Below are 21,287 nucleotides of genomic sequence, written 5' to 3'. Positions count from 1 at the left end.
TTTTTTTTTAAATGTTTCCTTGCTTGGCAACTGAAATAATTTAAACTTCAAGAACTAAAATGACTAAGCCTGAAATAAATTAACGCAAAATAAAAAAGGCAAAATCACTAAATCAGACAAAAAAAACTGAAAATGTAAAAATAAAATCTTATTCAACGTTTTTTGTGTGTGTCTGTCTGTTTGTCTATGTGTGTGTGTGCGTGCGCGCATGTACAGGGTGGCAAGGAAACCTGGAAACATTTTGGAATTTTAAAATTGCGATTCCCAGGTCTAGGACAAAAATAATATATATATATATATATAAAATCTTTACGTCATGAACATTCATGGTGAATATAAATGAATTTGTACCTATGCTCAGCTCTAAGTTGGTTATTAAGTTGGTGATTATATTTAATTGTGATTTTAATGTCGCGAATGTCTTGAAGTCATTAAAAATCCCTAGTTTATGTATGATGTGGATGTATGATGTAATCCGAACGTTTGTGTGTGTGTCGCCCCACAGGACGGAGGAGGAGCCTATGGAAGAGGAACCTCCATTGTAGAAGGTCCGCTCGAATGCCTTGGTGACCCTCTCAGCTCAGAGCCTCTTCAAGGCCTCTGACGTCACTCTACTCTCTCCATCCGTTTCATTTTTTGTCCCGCGATGTGCGCACTTTGAGCACGGGATCCGAAACGGCCTGAAGAAATCTCCGTGACACCCAGAGTGCGACAAACGTCTCAGCCGTGTTAGTCTGTCTCTGTCCGTGGCAGCAAGTCCAGGATTGTGCGTCCTGGTCTGTCCGCAGGGACATTTAACATTCGAGCAGGACACAGACTCATGTTTCATTGTTAGATGTGAGAGCTGGTGCTTTCGACATGAACTTCTTTTTTTTATTTCAATATTTTCCAGAGCCACTATAGTCCACATGATTGATTTCGGCTGTGGGGTCTCGTTGCGGCCTACGTCTTTTTATTTGTTGTTTGTCTGTTTTTCTTTCTTTTCTTTTTCGGGAGAAAAAAAAAAGTGACTCGTTCCATTCTCCACCCGAGTTACCGCTTCTGACATTCATGACGAGAGACCCGCAAGGGTGGACGATGTGACTGTGAGAGAGGGCGAAGGATTCTGGGAAGCCCGACAGAGAGCCATGAGAGTGACAATTTGAGTTTGTGCCTTTTCCGAAAAGAGTTTCCGTGACGGATCGAGAAGAACATTGCCTTAAACTAGTTACAGGAGGGGAAGACGTTTCGCCGCCTCGGTTTTTCTTGTCGCAACGGTCAAAGGCTGGCCTAAAGAATCGAGAAACCCTCAGCATGTTTACCAGGAACTCCCTGCAGATATCTTCATGTTTCACACGCATTATGACCCGTTTTATGTTCCTTCATTTTCTACTGTGCTTGTGTTGGATGTTACATGACTTTAAGTGTCACTGACAAGCGAACTTTAAGGTAGTTGCCAGCCATCCAAGGGCAAAATTTAGTTGAATTCTCCAACGCTTTAGAAGGCAAGCCAATGTAGCGACTCATTTCAACTCTAATGACCAAATACGCACCTCTTCCGAAGAAAGGTTGACCAGCATGCAGCTTTCCATCTGCCAAGTTAGGAATTCAACCGCCGTAGATTAACAGCGCCAACGAGCATGAGTTCGCTGTTAACCCACTAGCTGCGAGCATATAGGATAGGGCTGCGATGACCACGCGTCACACGATTTGTAGTTCGAGACAAACTTTCTATTTTTCCTTCTCTCAACATGTTGTACTTTTATATAGCTATGAATGTCTAGTTTTTCCGGTTACTTTACAGTTAATCAAAGGGCACTAGCGTCTCACTACTATTATTCTACTCAGCAGATGGTCAGTTTTATTGACACCTTTGAAACAAGCGGAAAAAAGGGCTGGTTACCGATTTTAAATGTACCACTGAGCCTTCAGACGTGCCACCTGGTGAGATTTAGCGCTGGTTTTCCTGCCGACAGGCCCGAGCGAGGAGGGTTACGGGCCTTTCACTAGGGGCAGGTGCTACTGAACATGTGCTCGTCACATGACACAATCCAGGAAGTAGCGGGACCACCAGCTTCCACTCAGAAAACAATCGTAAAACGCCTCTGAGAAGACTGTGATACTCAGACAATCTGCATGGGACATTGACGTAGTCGCCGGCGCTTCGAAATGGCACATAGAATTGTATATATGCGCAATTATGCATGCTGACAGTAGATCATTTGGCTTGACTTTGATTGTACATTGAATTTTATTCGATTCTGGACTGATGAAGAGGCGATGATTTGTTTGACAACCCCCGACTCGTGTTTAGCCTCTCGGCAACTACCTTTGGCATTCTTTTTCTGTGTGTCATGCTCAATATGACAAATTGACTCACCGTTGCCATTGTTCCTCGACTTCATTTTTATATATGCCTGTCACGTATGACTACTCCACTTTGGGTTCGTGCCCATTATTTTCTTGTCCGTTTTTCTTGTGGGTTTTTTTTTGCCTTGTGAGCTCATTCGTCCCGTTTAAATTTTTTTGTACTTTTTGGATTATGTACTTGTTCATTTGTCAGTCTTTATGTAGTTGACAATGTGTTTTACATGCTCAAGTCTTTAGTTTCTTGTTTTAGAGAGTAACAAGCCTTTTTTTTATTTGTTTTATCTTGTTTTTTTTGTATGCGGTGGGAGGGAGATGCTTTTACTTTGTATAATGATTACGACAATTGTGTATTTACTACGTTCTGTTCATAGTAGATTTATATTTCAAAGATCTATAGATATATTATATATTATAAAGATTGCAAAGTGATATATTTCAGTACATGGTCTGGCTTCGGCCGTCGCTGGTTCCACTAAAGGCACTGTTTATTGGTTTCATGCATTCACAGTAGCATTACTCTGGCACCGGAAACTCTCGATCAAACGGATCTTTGTGGTTCCAGGCTTCAGTTTCACAGAGTGCTCTCTAAACTCTCAAACGAAAGTCCCGTGACAAAATATTATTGACTGACACTGTACATTTCCATTGGTAAAAGTCCATTTGTAGAGTAGATACTGACAGTGATCCAAAATGGATTTCATTTTCATTTGAATTATTTTAACCTATCAAGAACACATCCGGGTCACCCTAAAATCAAACGAAAAAGATGTAATAAATTACGTTTTGCCACAATAAAAACAAAGCAGCACTGGCTCAACCAATGGTGTGAGTTTGGGGTGTGGCTATCTGTGTGTTCGACCAATGGCGGACGGGGAGTTTCCAAAAGAAGCGTTTGAAAATTGTCGTCATAAGGTGGTGTAGACATTTCAGCTTTGTGAAATATAAAATAATTTATTTTAAAAAAAAATGTTTTAAAGAGAATTAACAAAAAGCTGAAAAATAAAATGGTTTAAATTATGATCATGAGAATTGGGGGGGAATATGCTTAATTTACTTTTTAAATAAGCATTTTCTTTATGCAAAATATAAATTCTTATTTACCACCTTTTGATTTTAGGGTGAAACGCAACCTGGACATGACTTTGTGAAAATGTAAGCATTTATTTATATGCGGTCACTCTCGGGACTCTTATGTTTTGTAAAATCTGCATCTTGTTACTCTTTCCGAGCTATCTTGGGCATTTTTGCAGTATCATATCAAAACCAAGCCCATCAAATCTCATCTGATTTACTTTCAAGAATTAAGTGCGAAGGCTGACATTGATTTTTGAAAAGTGTCCTGGAAATATAAAGCGACATAATAGTAAGACTCAAACCGGACAGCCATCAAACTCGCAGACCACTTTGCAATAACACAAACGGCAGCCTATCGAAAGCCTTGTCAAAGGGACGTCTCTATCTGGGTCATCCGGATAGTCATTTTCTTTGCTCTTGTTTTGTATAAAAGAAAACGAACTGCATTCCATTTGATTTCCCAATTTTTCGTTTTTTTTTTTTTTTTTTTTTTTTTTTAACCTTTCTTGTCATTCCTGCTAATTTGCCATGAGGTCTGGCCTGAGCAGTTGTTTATTTGAAGGCCAGGGTGAAGTTTCTTTCTTTCTCTTTCCTTCACAGCTGTAGATTTCTGCATGGTTTGTGCGTCAGCATGCCTGTCTGTCCTTGTAACATATTTGCACAAAGGAGGTACACGGGAGGGTTGAGGCTTTGGAGAACGCATGGGATGGAAGCTCTTCTTTCCTCCTCTGTTTCTGGTCAGTTCGCAGACGGAATGATGCTCTTGGTGTCCGACGGATGTGCTTTTTACTTGTTTAAAAAAGGAATGAAAGAAAAATGACTTTTGAATATTTTACAACAACAAGAAAGTTATCTAGCACTTGTGACATACAGACTATAGACTTTATTGTATTTATGTAGAGCATTGTTTTAGGTGAACTACACACTACGTCACACTTTAGACTGTTTGTGTGACTTCTTATGCTTTCTTTTCTCGTTTTTTTTTTTTTTTCTACTCTTCCTCTGGATGCGTTTTTGAGGCTGGAGGAAGACTAGGAAAAGATTAGGGTCATTCCTTTAGAAACATCTGGAATCATCAAAGGGCTTTTTTTCCAGATGTTTGTCAGAAATATCTTCAGTTTGTCCAAAAGGAGAAAAAAAAAAACACTTATCAGCCAGTAATACCTGTGACCACTGTGGCTCGAGAACAGTTCTAGGTTTACAAAATGTAAGAAATGCATATTATTTTTGTCACTTTGTTTTTCCATTGTTACAATAGAACTTTTCTTGGGACCTTTGCTCTAATGTTTGTCTTTGACATCAACTATAAAGTACCTTGTTTTTGAATACCACACTGTCTTGTTTTTATTTCCGAGCACGTTATCGCTCAATGGATTCACATACAGTAATGCAATGAGTAAGGGGCTCTAATTATTATAATAGTATAATCACTAATATCTCCTACTGAGATCATTTAATTGAAAGACATTTTAGACATTTTCTGCTTTCTCTATGACTTTATGTTTTGTATTATGGCTTACAGCTTATGAAAACCCCAAATTCAAAATTAGAATATTGTGAAAAGGTGTTCATAGCTGTAAGCCATAATCGTCAAAATTATAACAAAGAAAGGCTTGAAATATCTCACTTTGCATGTAATGAGTCTATATAATATATTAGTTTTACCCTTTAAGTTGAATTTCTGAAATAAATGAACTTTTGCACGATATTAGAATTTTTCGAGTTCCGCGTGTGCGTGTGTGTGTGTGTGTGTGTGTAATAATAATAATTATATACAATATTGATACTGATAAGCATGTCCTGCAGGGTTGGAATGCCTGTCACTCATCCATTGTGTGTTTATCTGAATATTTGGATAATTTGGTCATGATTTAGTATTCATTTGAGACATTTCTGTAGATTTCTCCCCTCAAAATCTGCACAGTACATGTTAAATACTTTTTAATCAAAAGAACGGGAGTCTGCAGCTGTTAAACCTCAATGGTTTCAGTAGGAAGTTGCAGTTGTTAATCTGACCGCCGTAAGTGTTTTGTCTCATTGTGAAGGGTCTAATGGCCTGTCTGGTTGTGAACGTTGAGTTTTTCTCATCATTTTACACTGTAATTCTGTGGTGTGCTCTTGGGCGACGGGGACTTTTTGTAAATCTATTACGTAGCAAACAGCAGTGCACCACAAGTACTGTTCTATGGAAAACTCGTGGAGATGGATTGTTTGCGGGGAGAGAAGGGCCGGGATGCTCAGATGTCCCACAGTGTGTTTAAGGACTGCGGTTTATTGTCACAACCATCAGTTCCCGTCAGTTTGCCTGGAGCACAGAACCTTAGCGTTTAGTCTGTGAAAAAAAAAATATATATATATATATATATATATATAGAGAGAGAGAGAGAGAGAGAGAGAGAGAGAGAGAGTGAGTGAGAGAGAGATTAAATGTACATCTTTGTGCTGGATGTTACCTGCCCTATAAAGCAGATAATAGAGATCTTTTCAGATGTTACAGGAAAGATAAAAAAAAAAAAAATGTAAAAAGAAGTATTTAATATTTAAATATTCTTATATTTATTTATATTTTTTTATTAAAGCACTAATCAAATAAGTAAATGAATGAAATAGATCATGTGACACTTTGATGTTCTTCCATTGAAACTCAAGAAATTTATTTATTTTCATTCACATTGTTGTGCAAATCTTTATTTATTTATTTTTTATTAGTATTTTCTTTTCTAAACAATTTATAAAATAATTTAATACTTTTATTCAGCAAAAGTTAAATTAATCAAAATATCTTTCTTACAAAATATATTTATTTTTCAAAATTTTCAAATGTTTTTTTTTTAACTTTCTATTCATCAAAGAATCCTGAAAAATTCATAACCGTTTCCGTAAAAATATTAAGCAGCACAACGGTTTTCAACTGTGAGCAGCAAATCAGCATATTAAAATGATTTCTGAAGGACCATGTGACCCTGAAGATGCTGAAAATTCAGCTTTGCCATCAAACCAGTTATTTAAAATCGTAATAATATTTTACAATATTACTGTTTTTTGCTGTATTCTTAAATAAATACAGCCTTGGTGAATAGATTTTTCAAAAATCATACCTAAACTTTTGAATGGTAGTGTAGATACAGTAATAGGCAATGTAACTATTGTTTTAAAGTCATAATCTGTTCTGTATTTCCCATTGAAAAAATTATATTTCACACACAAAATGGACTTGAGTAGGACTTGATTTTATCAATCTGGATTTGATTGTATTGTTAAAAGCCGGCCTCTGAATCATGCACAAGGAACATGAATTAATGAGGCATATTTTGTTTATTATTTATTCATTTAAATAAGTATTGATACATGTAGCAAAAAAATATGATTATGACTTTTTAAATTACTGTAAAAAAAAAAGTGCCATGACATTACTGTTTTTTTTTTGTTTTTTTTATTACTTTGGAGATCCATGTAAGTACCATGGTACATACAGTATGACTGCAGTATCTGTTATATGGTACTCCTCTGGTGAAGGTTTGTTGGAGAGCCAGTGCTTGTGTTTGGAGCACTGCCCCCTCTGTCCAGGGGAGGGCAACAGCTTACAGTAGTCACGACAAGGATTAGCAGCTCATTTACAGGAGACAAGGGTCAGACGTCTGTCCAAATATACAGGGGCACGTTAGAGCAAGAGAAACCCAGCGGATTGACCAAAGCAAACAAAAACATCACCCTGCTGCTTGCTAAGCGCCAGTCAAATAAACAACCGGCTAATTCCAGTCCAGCGCTGCTGAATTGACTCTTTAGGTCATGAAGTAGAAAACAAGTAAACACGTCACAAAGCAGGCATTTGAATATTCATAAATCTGACACCCCTGGGACGTGTGGCACGGATAAGCTAATAGTGTGAAAGGAGACGCGAGAGACAATATTTACCGTCTCGCAGGGTCGACAAAAGATCATCTCCAAACAACACGGCGAGCACAAAGGTGACGTGATCCCCAGGAATGTGTTCACACATCGAGCTCCTCGGGAGTCAAGTCGAGGTGAAACGTTTCGAGACTGTCAGTGGAACTGTTGATCAGGTCGCTGAACCCCGTGACCTTTGGCCTGTAGCTCGGGGTCGGGTAAACCCAGTGCGGTCTCCACATTTGATCCCAATCGGGGTCTCTATGCTCTCCATTCCCACAATAAACCCGTCTCGGAGAACACAAGCTTGATCGCATCAGACGAAAAACCTCTAGTTCCTAACTATTTGGTCTGAGGTCACACAATTCAATGTTGTTCTCTCTCTATCTCTCTTTTTTCCCCATCCCTCTCTGCTCATCCTCATTGAGGTGGCTCAGTCTGTCATTATGGTCTCTTATATTAGAGAAGGTCCTCCTTCCAGAGCGTCGCTCGCCACTTCTCTGCAGTTTTTAATTGTGGCTCTGAGGTGGTGGATGAAGCCAGCTGCATCTCAGAGCCAAATTACAGATCAGCCTTACAGAGCCCGAGTGATGGGACACAAGGCGGAAGACCTGCGCTTCACCCAATGGGTGTGGACATCATCCCGACCAGCGTTACTCAAGAGCTTCTCCTCAACTTAGACTGTAAATCACATATTATGAAGCAGATTGTGCTGCAGACTGTAAATTCAGATTGGATGAGCCACGTTTAAAGGGATAGTTCGCCCAATGAAATGAAAATTGCCATAATTTACTCACCCTCAAGTTGTTCCAAACCTGAATGAGTTTCTTTCTTCTGTTGAACACAAAAGATCTTTTGAAGAATGTTGGTAACCAGACAGTTGATGGCACCCATTGACTTTTTTTTTCCTACTATGGAAGTCAATGGGGCACATCAACTGTCTGGTTACCAACAGTCTTTAAAATATCTTCTTTTGTGTTCAACAGGAGAAAGAAATTCACACAGGTTTGGAACAACTTGAGGAATTTTCATGTTTTGGTGAACTATCCCTTTAAAGCCACTGTATAAAAGCAGCACTGTAAAGTCGAGTAGCAATTTTAAAAAGCGTGCTATTTAATAATCTGTCATATTTCTAAGTAAAACAGAGTATTTGAGAAAAAAGTTTATTCATTGAGAATTGATTGGAAAAATGAAAAAGTCGACGAATCGGGGTGAAATAAGTTGAATTTTGAAAGATTATGAAAAACATTTTTGCTAACGTTTTACAATAAGGTTCCATTAAACATTAGTTTATGCATTGGGCATCATGAACTAACAATAAAGCACATTTTAACAGCATTTATTAGTATATGTTTGTTAATTTCTATGCATGCAAATAAATTGAATAAATTAACTTTAGGTAATCTATTATGAACAAACACAAATTACCCAAAAAAGTAGGTTTATAAATTAAACTAGATTAATAAATGTTGTTAAATAAAATGCAGTTCATGATACTTAATGCATTTACTAATGGTAATAAATTGAACCTTGTTGTACTTTTTTTTTTTTTTTTTACTGTATTTAAATATTTAAATAATATTCAACAATGAATTGTGCACAATACTGGAACATCAATTAAGAATGTCAGTAGCATCAATTTAGAATTCATGTTTTACTAATAATTATCCAATATTTAATAATATATAATAGGCTACTATAGGCCTACTATTACAGTAACTGTTCATTTCCGTTTTTAATTTCAGTTTGTTTGTCCATTCAATGAAAGTCAATTGGTAACCAAAAGAGTTTGCTCCAAAATTGTTTGGTTACCAACATTCTTCAAATTATTTTCTTTTGTGTCCTGCAGAAGAAAGGCAATCATAAAGGTTCGGAATGGCATGTGGGTGAGAGAAAATTTTCTTCTTTTTTCTTTTTTTTTAGGTGACCTATCCTGTTTTTTAGGTGACCTATCCTATTTTTTAGGTGACCTATTCCTTGAATGGGCTATTTAGTGAATATTGGTCTTTATTTTTTGTCATATTGACAGTTTTTCTAAAAGAAGAATAAGCTATAAAGCCATTTGAGGGCATGCTACCGTGATTTGACCACAGTTGAGGAGATTTAAGCAGTCTGCTTTTTGACGTGTGTTATAACATATGGTTTTCCCAAGGCTTATTGTTTTATTTGATCATCTGTTCAGCTATTTGATAATATTTTGTCTGAAGACGAGGATGTTGATGGCACTTGCAATGTGCCGAGTTTGTTTTATGCTCAAATATTTTCAGAAACTGTACGCTTGTCCTCCACGTCGACTGTCATCTTCGGTCTCGCGTGTGCTGTGTTTTGAGAGCTGTGTGCTGTTTGCTTGTCTTTGCCGTGTTTAGTCTAAAACCCGGTGCCCGTCCCGAGAGGCTACAGGGAGGAGATATCTGTGTACTGACCCGTCACTGCACTGCAGGTGCTGCTGCCCTGACGCCGCCGGGTTCACACTCTCCGTTCTCCTACTTGATCATTTTCAATATTGACATAAAGCACCTCACTGTTTGATTCTACTTTGCATGCGAAGACAAGACTGTCATAAATGTTTACCGTCACAGAAAAGAGAGCGGGGGAAAGGTGGCTCTCGAGGGCCGTGACATATTTTTCTCATTAAGAGCTCACACAACTTTTTAAGAGAGCACACAAACACAACCCACACCAATTTATGCCTGTTGTGTTAGTCCAAATTACACAGGTGACCTATCCCCTTCCGGCTCTATGAGATCAAAACTGTAGCGGGACGGGAGGGAATCTACCCCCTCGGAGCAAGTTTAATTTCAGCCCCCCCTTCAAATCGTTCACACCGCAATTCCCCCGCGGCTGCGCTAACCGTGTAAAGGGGACTGTATGTTTTATCCCGCTGGCTTCACATGAGGAAGTCATTAACATCTCCGTGCATCTCTGCTCTGTAATCTCCCTCAGCCGGTGTTTCTTCCACCAGCAACAGCACAACAACAAAAATATAGAAGCAAGCGGCGATACGGGGCCAAGAAGAGCAAAACCTGCATATTTAAGTACCCTTTTCGAAATGTAAAAACATAATTTATAGCACAATGTTAAAAAGTTGTAGCCTACTGTACCTCGCGGGAATCAACCCCACAATCTCTGGGTCAGGTGCCTTTCACTCAGCTCGTTACTAACTGACGTTCTAGATTTACTCAAAATGAAGAATTTGTATAAATGCACTGATTTGTATACTCAGATGAGATTCTTCTTAGAAAGCAAAAATGTTTGGAACATGAGCAACTTTTGCACCATTTCTGGCCACGGGACCCGTTTGCGGTCTGGGCAAGTGCCACACTGGATTCGAACCTACGACGTGACACGTTCGGGCCTGTGGCCTAACAGAATGTGCCAGTGCCACTCAGTTGACACATATTCACTAGGCTTTAGACAGTGTAGAGCAAGCACACAAAAAGCATGTTAAGTATGCTAAACTAAATTAATGCTAATATATTTTTTTGTGCATAATGTCTTTTCGTCCGATTTTCAAAAACTTTTTTGCTTCAAATCAAAGTTTGTAGTGTTATTCATCTCACAGCTTGGTTCATGGATTTTTTTTTTATTCTTTATTTTTTATTTTGGTATTATTATTATTAATTACAAGCTCGTACAAGAAAACAACAACAACACAAAAATGGTTAATGGATTATAACTCTTAACTTTAACTCTATTCCATCATTTATGAGACGACGCTTGCCGTGTTTTCACTGTTATAGCCTACGTAGGGAATCTCTTGATCAAAACGCATGCGAAGATGATGCAAACACAAGCTGGTCATGTAATCATATGTATCTGCCACGATCATGTATCTGCCTATAACACGATCACCAACATTAAACAGCATATTCGAAACGGCTTATTACTGAATGAAATTTCGCCCAAGGACGAGCTATAGGAAGCTTTTGGGGGCGTTGATGGGCTCTATCTACTCAATCTATGTTTTGATCAATGTTCTGAATCCCATCTAGCCTGGGAAAACCCAGACCCTCTCAGTGGTCTGGGTTTTCCCAGGCTAAATCCCATCAAGATGTTGACTTTGACAAAAACACGTTTTTCTCAGCTTTTTGCTCAAATTGGTGCTTTTTTAATGAAACTTGCCCTCATTCAAGTGTTGATAAAAATTGTTGCTTTTTTTTATAAACTTACCCTCATTCAAGTGTTGATAAAAAACAATGTATGAAGCAAGAATAAAGTTTTTTTTTTTTTTTTTTTTTTTTAAAGCAGAGGGCCTGTTCTTTCTTTGTAGGCTATATATTGCATGTTCAGATATTCATTCAACAAAATATTCTGGAGGCCAGGGCATTTTTGTGAAAATGGTCAGAAACGCTGGCGGTGGCTTAGAGTTAACAAAGACTATTTTAAAATCTCTATGGGGAAAAAATTTATTCCGGAACCAACAACGAGTTTTTGGCCTAACCAGCCATGACTAAGACAACCAAAAAGCAACTCGACATTTTGTGTTTTGGCTAGGTTTTTAAGTAATTTTTGTCCATTCTGAAAGTGAAAATGCTGTACAACGCAATGAGATTTGACGGTGTTGTAATAATGTGGTGTCATGCTGGAAAGCCCCGCCCCCAGTGAAATCTCATAGGTCCAAATGCTCTACTACTACTTAGTATGTTCATATCATATTCACTTTCAGATTACCAAATTACTTGTTGGAAACTGTGCCGTGCTTGGTCAGGAGGACGCGGCGTAACGCTGGTTTGTTTCAGAATTGGTTTGGTGAAATGGAGAGAATAACAGCTCCTCACCTCAGTGGCCCGGTGTGACCTTTCTTCTAATGAAGAGGAAAGTGGTCTGGTGTGCGAGTGTGCCGCAGTATGAACCCGCAGTATGAACCCGCAGACGAGACGGGATCAGGTTTCTGCAGCCGAGCGCACCTTTGTTTAACCACTGAACGTTATTGCAAGTAGCCTGATCCAGTTAAGGTGATCCATTTCTGCTCTTTTAGCTCTTGAAAGTCCTGTGTAAGATCATTATTTTAGTTTCACAGCTGCCTAGGTTATACATCTCTCAAACACTTTGAGCAAAGAGGCCTGAGACTGAATAGAGATGCTGGTGAATCATAAAACAGAATTATGTAAAAACATTGATGAACATTGAGTTCACGGAGTGCCACATCAGTCCAGAGGTAATTTCCATAGCCTGGTCTGCATGTGTTCTCCACACCAGCGTTTACAGCCACTTTAGTGTTTTAAGCCATTTTCTTGTCCATTTTGATTCTGCCTCCAAGAGCAGCGGAAATCTCTCCAGCGGTGGAAAGACTGGAGGAATTCTAGAGAAGGGGGGGGGGGGGTGCTTTTGGAATGATTGTGGCTGAGAAGTGTTCTTGGTGCTTCCCAGGATGAGGGGAGAGGTGGTGTTGCTGGCAGAGGAAGACTGAATGTCTGTTCCTTCTCACGGCTAATGGATGATAATAATAATAAGTATAATTTGTATAGTGCTTTTCCCCCCAAAGCTCAAGGTCATTTCAAAGTGAAATTACAGGCACATTCATTCAAGAAATTCAGAAATTAAAATGAATGAAGGCTATAAGTAGAGTTTTTCAAACTTTAAATAATGGCTTGACAACCCTTCTCTGAAAGTTTAAAATAGCGCAGTGTCTTTATGTTTGAAGATTATTTAGGCTATGCGTACTTTGGATGGTTGCTAAGGTGTTGCTATGCAGTTGCTAGGGTTTTCTGAGTGGTTGCTAGGAGTTTGTTAGTCAGACAGACAGATAGCTGGTTAGTTGGTTGGTTGGTTGGTTATAGTTGTTAGACAGTGTCAATGTTACAGTGTAATTAAATATTTATGTACTGAGTAATATTAATTAACTACTGTACTTAGGGTTAGGGTAGGATTAGGGTTCGGTTGAGGGTTAGTTGCATGTAATTATGCATAATTTGTCATTTTGAAATTTTCAGCAGTTAGAATACATTGGAGACTTTGAAAATGTAGTTAGTTAGTTAGTTAGTTAGTTAGATAGTTAGTAAACATCCATTAGGGTCTTTAATGGATTATTCTAACTGCTGAAAATGTCAGTCTTTGAAAATGTAGTTAGTTGGTTAGTTAGTTAGTTAGTTAGTTAGTTAGTTAGTTAGTTAGTTAGTTAATCAATCATCCAGGACTTCTGAAAATGGCCTCTGCATGTCCTGATCTCACCTCCCAGTACTTTTTTAGTGTCTTCTTTCTTTGTACTGAAGGTCCAGAGCGTTCCAGAACTATTCTTGTCCACCATAATTCCTTCCCTTCCTGGCTTTTTGGATTGTTTATACTAAATGTAAGCATCTCCACCTGTTGTTCCCAGATGAAACGCTCTCAGTATACAGCACTCCACCTGTGCAGGAGGAACACACCTGCGCTGCTGTAGATGTCCTGTCCCAGAACGCATGTCCGTTACACTGTCTGAATCCACCGTCCTTCAACCATGTCCTGATTTGATCTGCTGGTCGGTGATTCAGCGCAGACGTTTGTATGAGATCTAAGGCCAAACATGTGCTGCATTGCCACGTCATCTACCCTTGAGCACGGATCCGGTCCTGCGGGTGCGTATATTGTACACGTGGAGCTGTTTTAGGGCAAGAAGGCCAGTATCAGCCTCTTATGAGTGTTATGGGATCAAATTGTTACTCATCTCGATTCCACTTATTGTCATCCGGAGAGATCATTTGAGTTCCATCACAAGAAAGTACTTTATTATATTCTAGCTACAAATGGCCAACTTTTGTAAAGCTGCAAATGGCCAACTTTTGTAAAGCTGCACATAATATTATTAAATCTTAAATATTAATCCAATAAGCCACTCAAAGCCATGGGTAATTATAGAATATTGGTGTCTAAACATCACTAGACCCTATTGAATTGTATTGTACTGAGGCATATCTTATTTTATGATCCACGGAAGAAAGAAAGTCATACAGTGTTGGAATTAGAATAAATTGACAGAATTTTCTTTTTTGGGTAACTAAGTTTAGTAGACATTAATGATTTTTTTTTAAAATCCGCCAAGAATGCTAATATAATTCATTAGGCTCACTGTAAACTGTTTACAGTGTAATTTAGCACGCTAATATCAATTTGAGGTCACAGGTGTGTTGTGTTTATCAGCATTTTACAACAGTTTTAGCGTGGCTCATCAAGTTAGCCTGGAGTTAGAGTTAGCTGTGGTCTTTTAGTTGCTCTAGTTTAGGCCTACTATCAACACAGAAGGTAAAAGTAAGCCACTAGGGTGGTAGCCTACAAATCTGATTCTAGGTTTCGCAGAAGGAAATGTGTGTCCTGCCAGGGCCCACCCCCACAGTGTAATGTAACCTTGGCATTAGCTTGAACATGAAATCCTTTCTGCGGCGCATGCAGCGTAAACCTTTACTTTATCCGTTTTACTGCAAATTAAAATTTTGTTGCTTTTTCCGTCTCATTTTACGGGAAACATCTGGGGCTTGCACCACTCCGTAACTGTGGCCCGGAGGCATTCTGGCTCAGAAGGAAGGCGGGAATAATGAGACATTATCAAACATGCTGCTGATGGATACACACTTTCCCTCAACACACAACCTTTTATTTGATTTATTTTAAAATCCATGTGCCTCTCACATCGTTTTAAAACGTTTATTAATAATTACTCTTTTACGTGAATCGGCTCTTTGAATCAGTAAAAAAAAAAGATTCAGTGATTATTTTAAGTCATGACATAATTATGTACTCACACCTCCATGATATAATTGCATTGCATGTATACATGCCTAACAAAGCCTTATGTAGAAACGTATGTAGAAAACTAAAACGTTTATTAATAATATTGTTTATTTATTGTAATTTCTTTCCTGCCATTATGAAATATAATTTACGTTTCACATTAGGCGAAACAATAGGCTACTTAAAATAATTTACATCACTCGACTGAATATTTGCATGATTGAATTAAATGCCACTTATCAAAACCAACGTTTCGAATTGATGTGTAAACATTTTTTATATAAATTTTTTTTTTTTTTTTTTTTTGCCCCATCAGTCAAATCATCGGTCCACTCAAGCTCACAATAGGCTCACTCGTTTCTCGGTCTATTAGTTGGACATAAGCTATTTCGAAAGATTCACTCGGATTCGAAAACCTTACTGATTCAGTCCGATTCGTTAAATTCAATAGATTTGTGAACGAATCATTAAAGGGATAGTTAACGCCAAAATTTCAATTCTGTCATCATTTACCCACCCTTATGTTCCAAACCTGTATGATTCTTTCTTCCGTTGAACACATAAGTCACCCATTGTCTACGTACCAGTGTGTCATAAGGACGTCTTTCTCAGTTACGTCGCGTCTCGACGTCAAGTAGGCCTAGCCGTTCTCGAGACCCTTGCGTTCAGCTCGTTTCCGTTGCGGTTGCAGAGATTTGCGCAGGTGCACAGAATAAAGAGAGAGGTGTGTATATATAACGGGCTGGTTCTCACTCTTCAGTCTTCACCGCAGTTTTTTCTTCTTCTTTGGGCTTCCCCATCACCACATATTTAAGAAATGTTATTTTTAAACTGCAGCTGTTTTCTCGTAAGTGCATCTCTTTGGGTCAGTGGCGTTTCGCCAAATTTGCTACCTTTTCTTGTCTGTTTTCTGTTTTCAGTTTTTTTTTTTTTTTTTTTTTTTTTGTGGGAGATAAAAACGTAATGTGATGGTAACTGTCCTGAGATAGGCTAAATAAAATGTTGGCATATTGTACTCGCACTGTCGCACATGCATCTAATGGCCAAAAAGATCAATGAGGGTGCTCACCTCCAAAAAAAGAAAGGAAAGTTTGGCACAAAGCTCCAAAAAATAGAAATATATTTATTTCATGTTTTCACCAGGTGAGGTTTCGAGTCCAGTGGCTCTTCATCGGAAGAGTGTACTCGGGCACAATCTTTTATTGTTATTCCCTTAAAAAAAATTTTTTTTAATACACTGACATTTAAAATATAGTCACTCTAGTCTAGGAAATCAAAGTAAATGTTGCATAACCAGCATAAAGGAAGTGATTTGTTTAGTCATGTGATAAGAAAACCATAAACACCCCCACATTGTTGGAGTCATAAAATCATTTGTTGTTGTTGTTGTTGTTGTTGAAAATGGAACAAATGCTAAATAACAACTTTAACTATTATAACTCTTAAAAAAATAGATTTATCTTTTAATCATCAGTGGCATGTTGACCCATATACAGACATATGCTTATCTGATGTAAAGGTTCTTGCCTTTATTATTTAAAGCTCCAAAATATCATAATAAAACCAGAGTTTAATTAGTCAGGCCAACAGAACAACCGAGCTTTTATCAAACGTTAATGCCTCAGCAGTGGAGTCGTTTCTTTTAGATTATATCAAGCTAAGCCTGGGAAAATGAGATGTAAACAATTAAATGCTTTGCGAGCGTTGGTGTAGATTTAGAGGAGAAATGAAAAGGTCTGGTAGGGGTCCGGTATTTAAATGCTGCGGTTATCTGCAGTTGTTAAAGAATTTGCCTCCAGCCGTCTGGATTCAGTGATTTCTTGTTATTAGAGCGGACAGGCTTTTTTTATAAGCTTTGGGGTAAAACTGGCTGGACTTTCTTTTTGGTTAATGAACCTGCAAAGAAGGGGGAAATCTGAACGCTCCTTTTCTGCAGTGATGATACATATGCAAATCAACGTGTTCACCCTAAATGTTCAAAAATATGTTTTAATAAATAAGCAAAATGTACAATGGATGGAAATCGAAAATGTTGCATAGAAAAAAAGATTCAAATGTATGCATTCATCCATGCAGCATACTTCAAGAAAGTATTGCTCTAAATTGCATTGGTCCCTTTAAAAAAAAGCTGACAACACTCACAGGTAGCCTATGTACAATAGTTTTTTTTCATATATAAACTCTTCTGTTTAGAGACAAACACGAAATATAGTTTCCATACAGACAACAGATGGCCTTCCTGTACTATCACCACAGCGACATTTAAGAATAACTTGTGAAAAAGATTAAATGTATTTGACGACACAGGAGACGTCATCTACTTTTTCTCTAAGTATATAAAAAGTTCCTTTTGTTGTGTGTCCTTCATGAGGATGTATGTGTATCCACTGAATGTCCCTTGGCCACGTCTTTGAGGTTTAGAGGTTCATCAATAAATCCTTTGGTGTCTTCAAAATTAGTGGAAGTAAACAGTCTGTGGAAGAAGAAGCAAACAAACATTTAGGTTAAAATACATCTGCTTAAAGGCCTCAAACTTTCTATGCAGGGATTTTCAATGAAGACCTTACACTTCAAGGTTTGTCTGTGGTTGAAGAAAGAAAAATGGGAAACTATTAATGATCCCATTTTTTAATTCTGAGTGGGAGCACATGCTTACACAGGAAAAGGCTTGGTTCAATCATGTTACACAAATCCCAGGTGGAATTACGTCACTGGAAAATAACTCTTTTAAGAGGTCATTTGGTTTGAAATTGGAAGCCGTACACCTGCCTTCCTTTGGAATTTCTCAGTAGCACATTACTTTATTCAAATAAATTGACAATAATCAATTAGACAAACAACTAATATTGTTACAAGTGTAGAGTTTAACGTTTTATGACAGATGTGTGTGTTGTCTTGGTTGATAGAGGCATAATCCAGCGCATACAAAGAGAGATTTATCAGCAGCGTTATGATATCTATAATTTCACATCATTATTTGTATTAGCTAATTAGTTATTAAAACTAGGACCATATGCAGGTTCATATAGGAAATCTTCTTTCTTTCTTTTTCACCACAGGATATTTATTTTGTTGTCAAGGAAAGAGAACTTCATACATAATTTAGCTTATTAAATAAAATGTAAATAATAATTCAAATAATTCAAATGAAAATAAACTAACCCATATTTAGCCTGAAAGATTTCAGTCTTGCCTTAAAGATCTTAAAGAGTGTTTTTGTGCTGTTATTTCACAACCATAAATATGTTTTTTGTTGCAGGTCACCTTAAAAATAAAGGTTTCTGTTAGAAGAAGAAAAGCTACCTCACATCCTCATGTCATGTAGAAGAATCTTTTCGTTCCTTAGAACTATAGTTCCACACACAGGTGCTTTCATTGCTTCGTTATGAAAACGTTCAAATGCTAACCGTTTTTCACTTCAGTCAGGATCATAATTCTTTTCCATTTCTCTGTTTTTTTTTTTTTGTTGTTTTTTTTTAGCATAACGTTTATGAATATGCGTTTTAAATTCATAACCAGTTTAAATCACAGATGAAATGTGAGTTTTATTCACGAGAAGGAAAATGTTCCTTCTCACGGATGGGTTGTTATTCGTTTCATGAGATCGGCGAATGTTTATTTGTTTACTGGATAACAGTCGTAAATGCTTTGAACTGAGAAAACTATAATTCAGCGTTTGTTTTCCATGTTATTTCTGACTAATATAGTCTGCATACCACAGCTTTTAGAACTATAGTTGTCACCATACTGTTTGTGATGTCTATATTTTGATTTGACTAGAAATATGTGGCTTTAGCAGTCGAGGAATCAGACGATAGCCTACTCATTGTTTTGTGCTGAACGTTCATTGTCTTACTGTAAATGCGTGAGCTTCTATGGTATTTTTAGAGGGATTTACGATTGTATCTTAGTCTTAATAGCATAATGTAATAATTAGAACACATATGTGTTCCCATATTAATTTCCTCAAAATGGGATATCCTCGTGACGCCTATAGCATTTTGTCCTGTATATGAACATTTCTGTAATAATCTGTGAGATCATGCCATTGGTTTATGTCCTGATGTTTCAGAAAGAGAACTTTCTGGCCTTTTCTGTGACACCAGATTGTGGGGGGTGTGGCCATAATAATAACTTAATAATAATAATAATTTGAATATCCTGGTGATAACTGGCATTTTGTCGCCTAGTGAACATTTCTGTTAATACAATGTAATAAAGACATTTTATAACGATGATAAATAAAAAATAATGGCTTATTCCATAGCATAAAATCATTATTTTTATAAGAATATTTGTAATAGCTTAGGTATCTTATTAAAAAATAAAGTAAAATACTAAATAAAAAAATTAAGGAGAGTGGGGACAGTTCCCTTAAATTTGTAAGTACAATCAACTTGGATGTTTAAGTAATTTAAGAAAATTACATTAAACTGACTCAAACTAATTTGTTGAATGTATAACTTATAGCAATGAAAAAACACATGCTGTCATAACTTTTTACAGTGAGGAGGATATAGACATACTTAAGTGGAATTGGTTACTGCAGGTTACACATCAATGTATAATAATAATATGATAAAACTATGAATTATTGCACGTGTAAAGCATGTATATAGCTGAGGATGCTCCATGTCCATTCAACTAACGTTTTAAATAATTATAATACTTTATCTAAACAAATCTAAATGCCCTTTTTGGAGTGTCACGAGGATATAGTGTTGCATTCGTAAGAACTGTCAGTGTCAGTGGCCCAGAACAGCTGGGGTTTCTCTAAAAGCAGGTTACTCCACTTATCTCGACACTATAGTAAGGTCTTGGCATCTCTCTACCCACCCGTTTGGCATGATCTGGTCGAGTCTCTGCTAGTGGGACGCAGACATCGACCACGCGCCCTCCATCCTCCACACAGAAAACGCGTAACTGAGTCTCTCGTGCGCGACGTAACTGCAGCTCGACATCTTGTTGTCCATCTCGTCGCTCTGCAACACTTGATAGAGGAAATCAATGTACCTGGAGGCGAGCTTGAGCGTCTGTATCTTGCTGAGTTTATCCGAGGGGAGCGTGGGGATGATTTTGCGCAAAGACGCGAACGCTTCGTTCAGCGACTGAGTCCGTTGCCTCTCCCTGACGTTCGCCAGAACGCGCTGGTTCTGCAGCTCCTCGAACGACTGAGTGCTGCTCGGGCTCGGCTTTTTGTTCCGTTTGTTCACGGAGCTCGGGCTGCTGCTGCTGTCCTCGCTCGACTTTTTACTGTGTCTCCTCTTCTTCCCGAACCTTTTCTGTTGTCTGTCCAACTCCTCCTCGCTGGTCACCAGGCTGTCCACTGGGGAGACGGGAGAGCTTGAACTCTCTTCCATTTCTTTTTTAAAGAAATGTGAAGGTCGAGGAGAAAACGCGCTCTCCACCTTTGAATCCGTGGTTAGACCGTTATATCCGTGCGTTTTTCGGGGGGGTTCGTCTGTCCTCCTAAAGTTCCGAGACTGCGCCTCTACTTCCAGAAGTAGAGCTTGGCTGAGTTTTCCTCCCGCAGGAAGTTTTTTCCTAATTTTTTGGGAAACTTTATCCTAGTCTCTGATGCTAAATACTAGTGTGAATGGAGGGGGAGGAAGCGCTGCTCTCTGATTGGTTGACTAATAAACAAGGAGGACCAGTCTTAAGTTACACTGCACCTCTCCACTGGCTGCCACTCAAAATACAGCACGCTTTTAGTTCGATGCTCTCAGTTTTAGACATTATTTCAATCTCACACTGTAAAAACGACTTTAATGGAAAAGGAATGTAAAGTGGCGCAGTAGGCTACAAACGCTCCAAGTCTATGGGTAAAAAAAGTATTATGTAATTATAAGATATTTAAAAAAAGTATTGAATTAAAAGTGTAAAATAGTGTGCACTGTAGCCTACTTATAAAAATGTTTTATAATGATCTCACATTTAAAATATTACAATGTAGACAATGTGTAATATGGTAAAATATTGTTGAAATGTTCTTCAACAATAAATTAATGTTTATTGTTTTTTATTTGTAAAAATGTATGAATCTCCTTATAATTTATGAGGGAAATCAATTTTCAGAATTGCTTGTATTACACATTTGTTTACATTTTATTGAAAAGTTTTTGTTAAAATATCTGATTGTTATCAGTTTTATTTATCTATGATGCCTTTTTAATTATGTTTTAAGGGACATCGGGGCTAGTTGTCACACTTTTTTATTTATTTCTGTGAATATTTCTCAATAGGATTGGTGTTAATTGTCAACAAAAAACCCA

At 37.8% G+C, this 21,287-nt stretch overlaps 2 protein-coding genes across 9 annotated transcripts in view; one reads left to right on the top strand and one right to left on the bottom strand.

Moving 5' to 3' along the window:
* Window positions 1-4,411, top strand: part of hdac4 (histone deacetylase 4) — a 207,009-nt gene extending 202,598 nt beyond the window's left edge. For all 8 annotated transcript variants that reach the window (XM_079618643.1, XM_079618645.1, XM_079618646.1 and 5 more), the window contains one exon: window positions 506-4,411. In XM_079618643.1, coding sequence (XP_079474769.1) covers window positions 506-545 — 40 coding nt within the window. In that variant the 3' untranslated portion in view covers window positions 546-4,411. The remainder of the gene's footprint in view (window positions 1-505) is intronic.
* Window positions 4,412-16,120: 11,709 nt separating this feature from the next.
* On the bottom strand, window positions 16,121-20,591 carry twist2. Its single transcript, XM_079617956.1, has 2 exons — window positions 19,852-20,591; window positions 16,121-17,488 (listed from the first exon to the last, which is right to left on the bottom strand). The coding sequence occupies exon 1, from the start codon at window positions 20,373-20,375 to the stop codon at window positions 19,881-19,883; it is 495 nt and encodes a 164-aa protein (XP_079474082.1). The 5' UTR covers window positions 20,376-20,591; the 3' UTR covers window positions 16,121-17,488; window positions 19,852-19,880.
* Window positions 20,592-21,287: the final 696 nt, after the last annotated feature.

Source organism: Phoxinus phoxinus, assembly GCF_949152265.1.
Source record: "Phoxinus phoxinus genome assembly, chromosome: 7".
Classification (NCBI taxonomy): Eukaryota; Metazoa; Chordata; class Actinopteri; order Cypriniformes; family Leuciscidae; genus Phoxinus; species Phoxinus phoxinus.
The sequence above is the reverse complement of the archived record's forward strand: the minus strand, read 5'-3'. Positions and strand labels throughout refer to the sequence as shown.

What these genes read in the sequence shown, in the direction of transcription:
- twist2 (XM_079617956.1), bottom strand. Translation starts at nt 20,375, where the DNA reads ATGGAAGAGAGTTCAAGCTCTCCCGTCTCCCCAGTGGACAGCCTGGTG.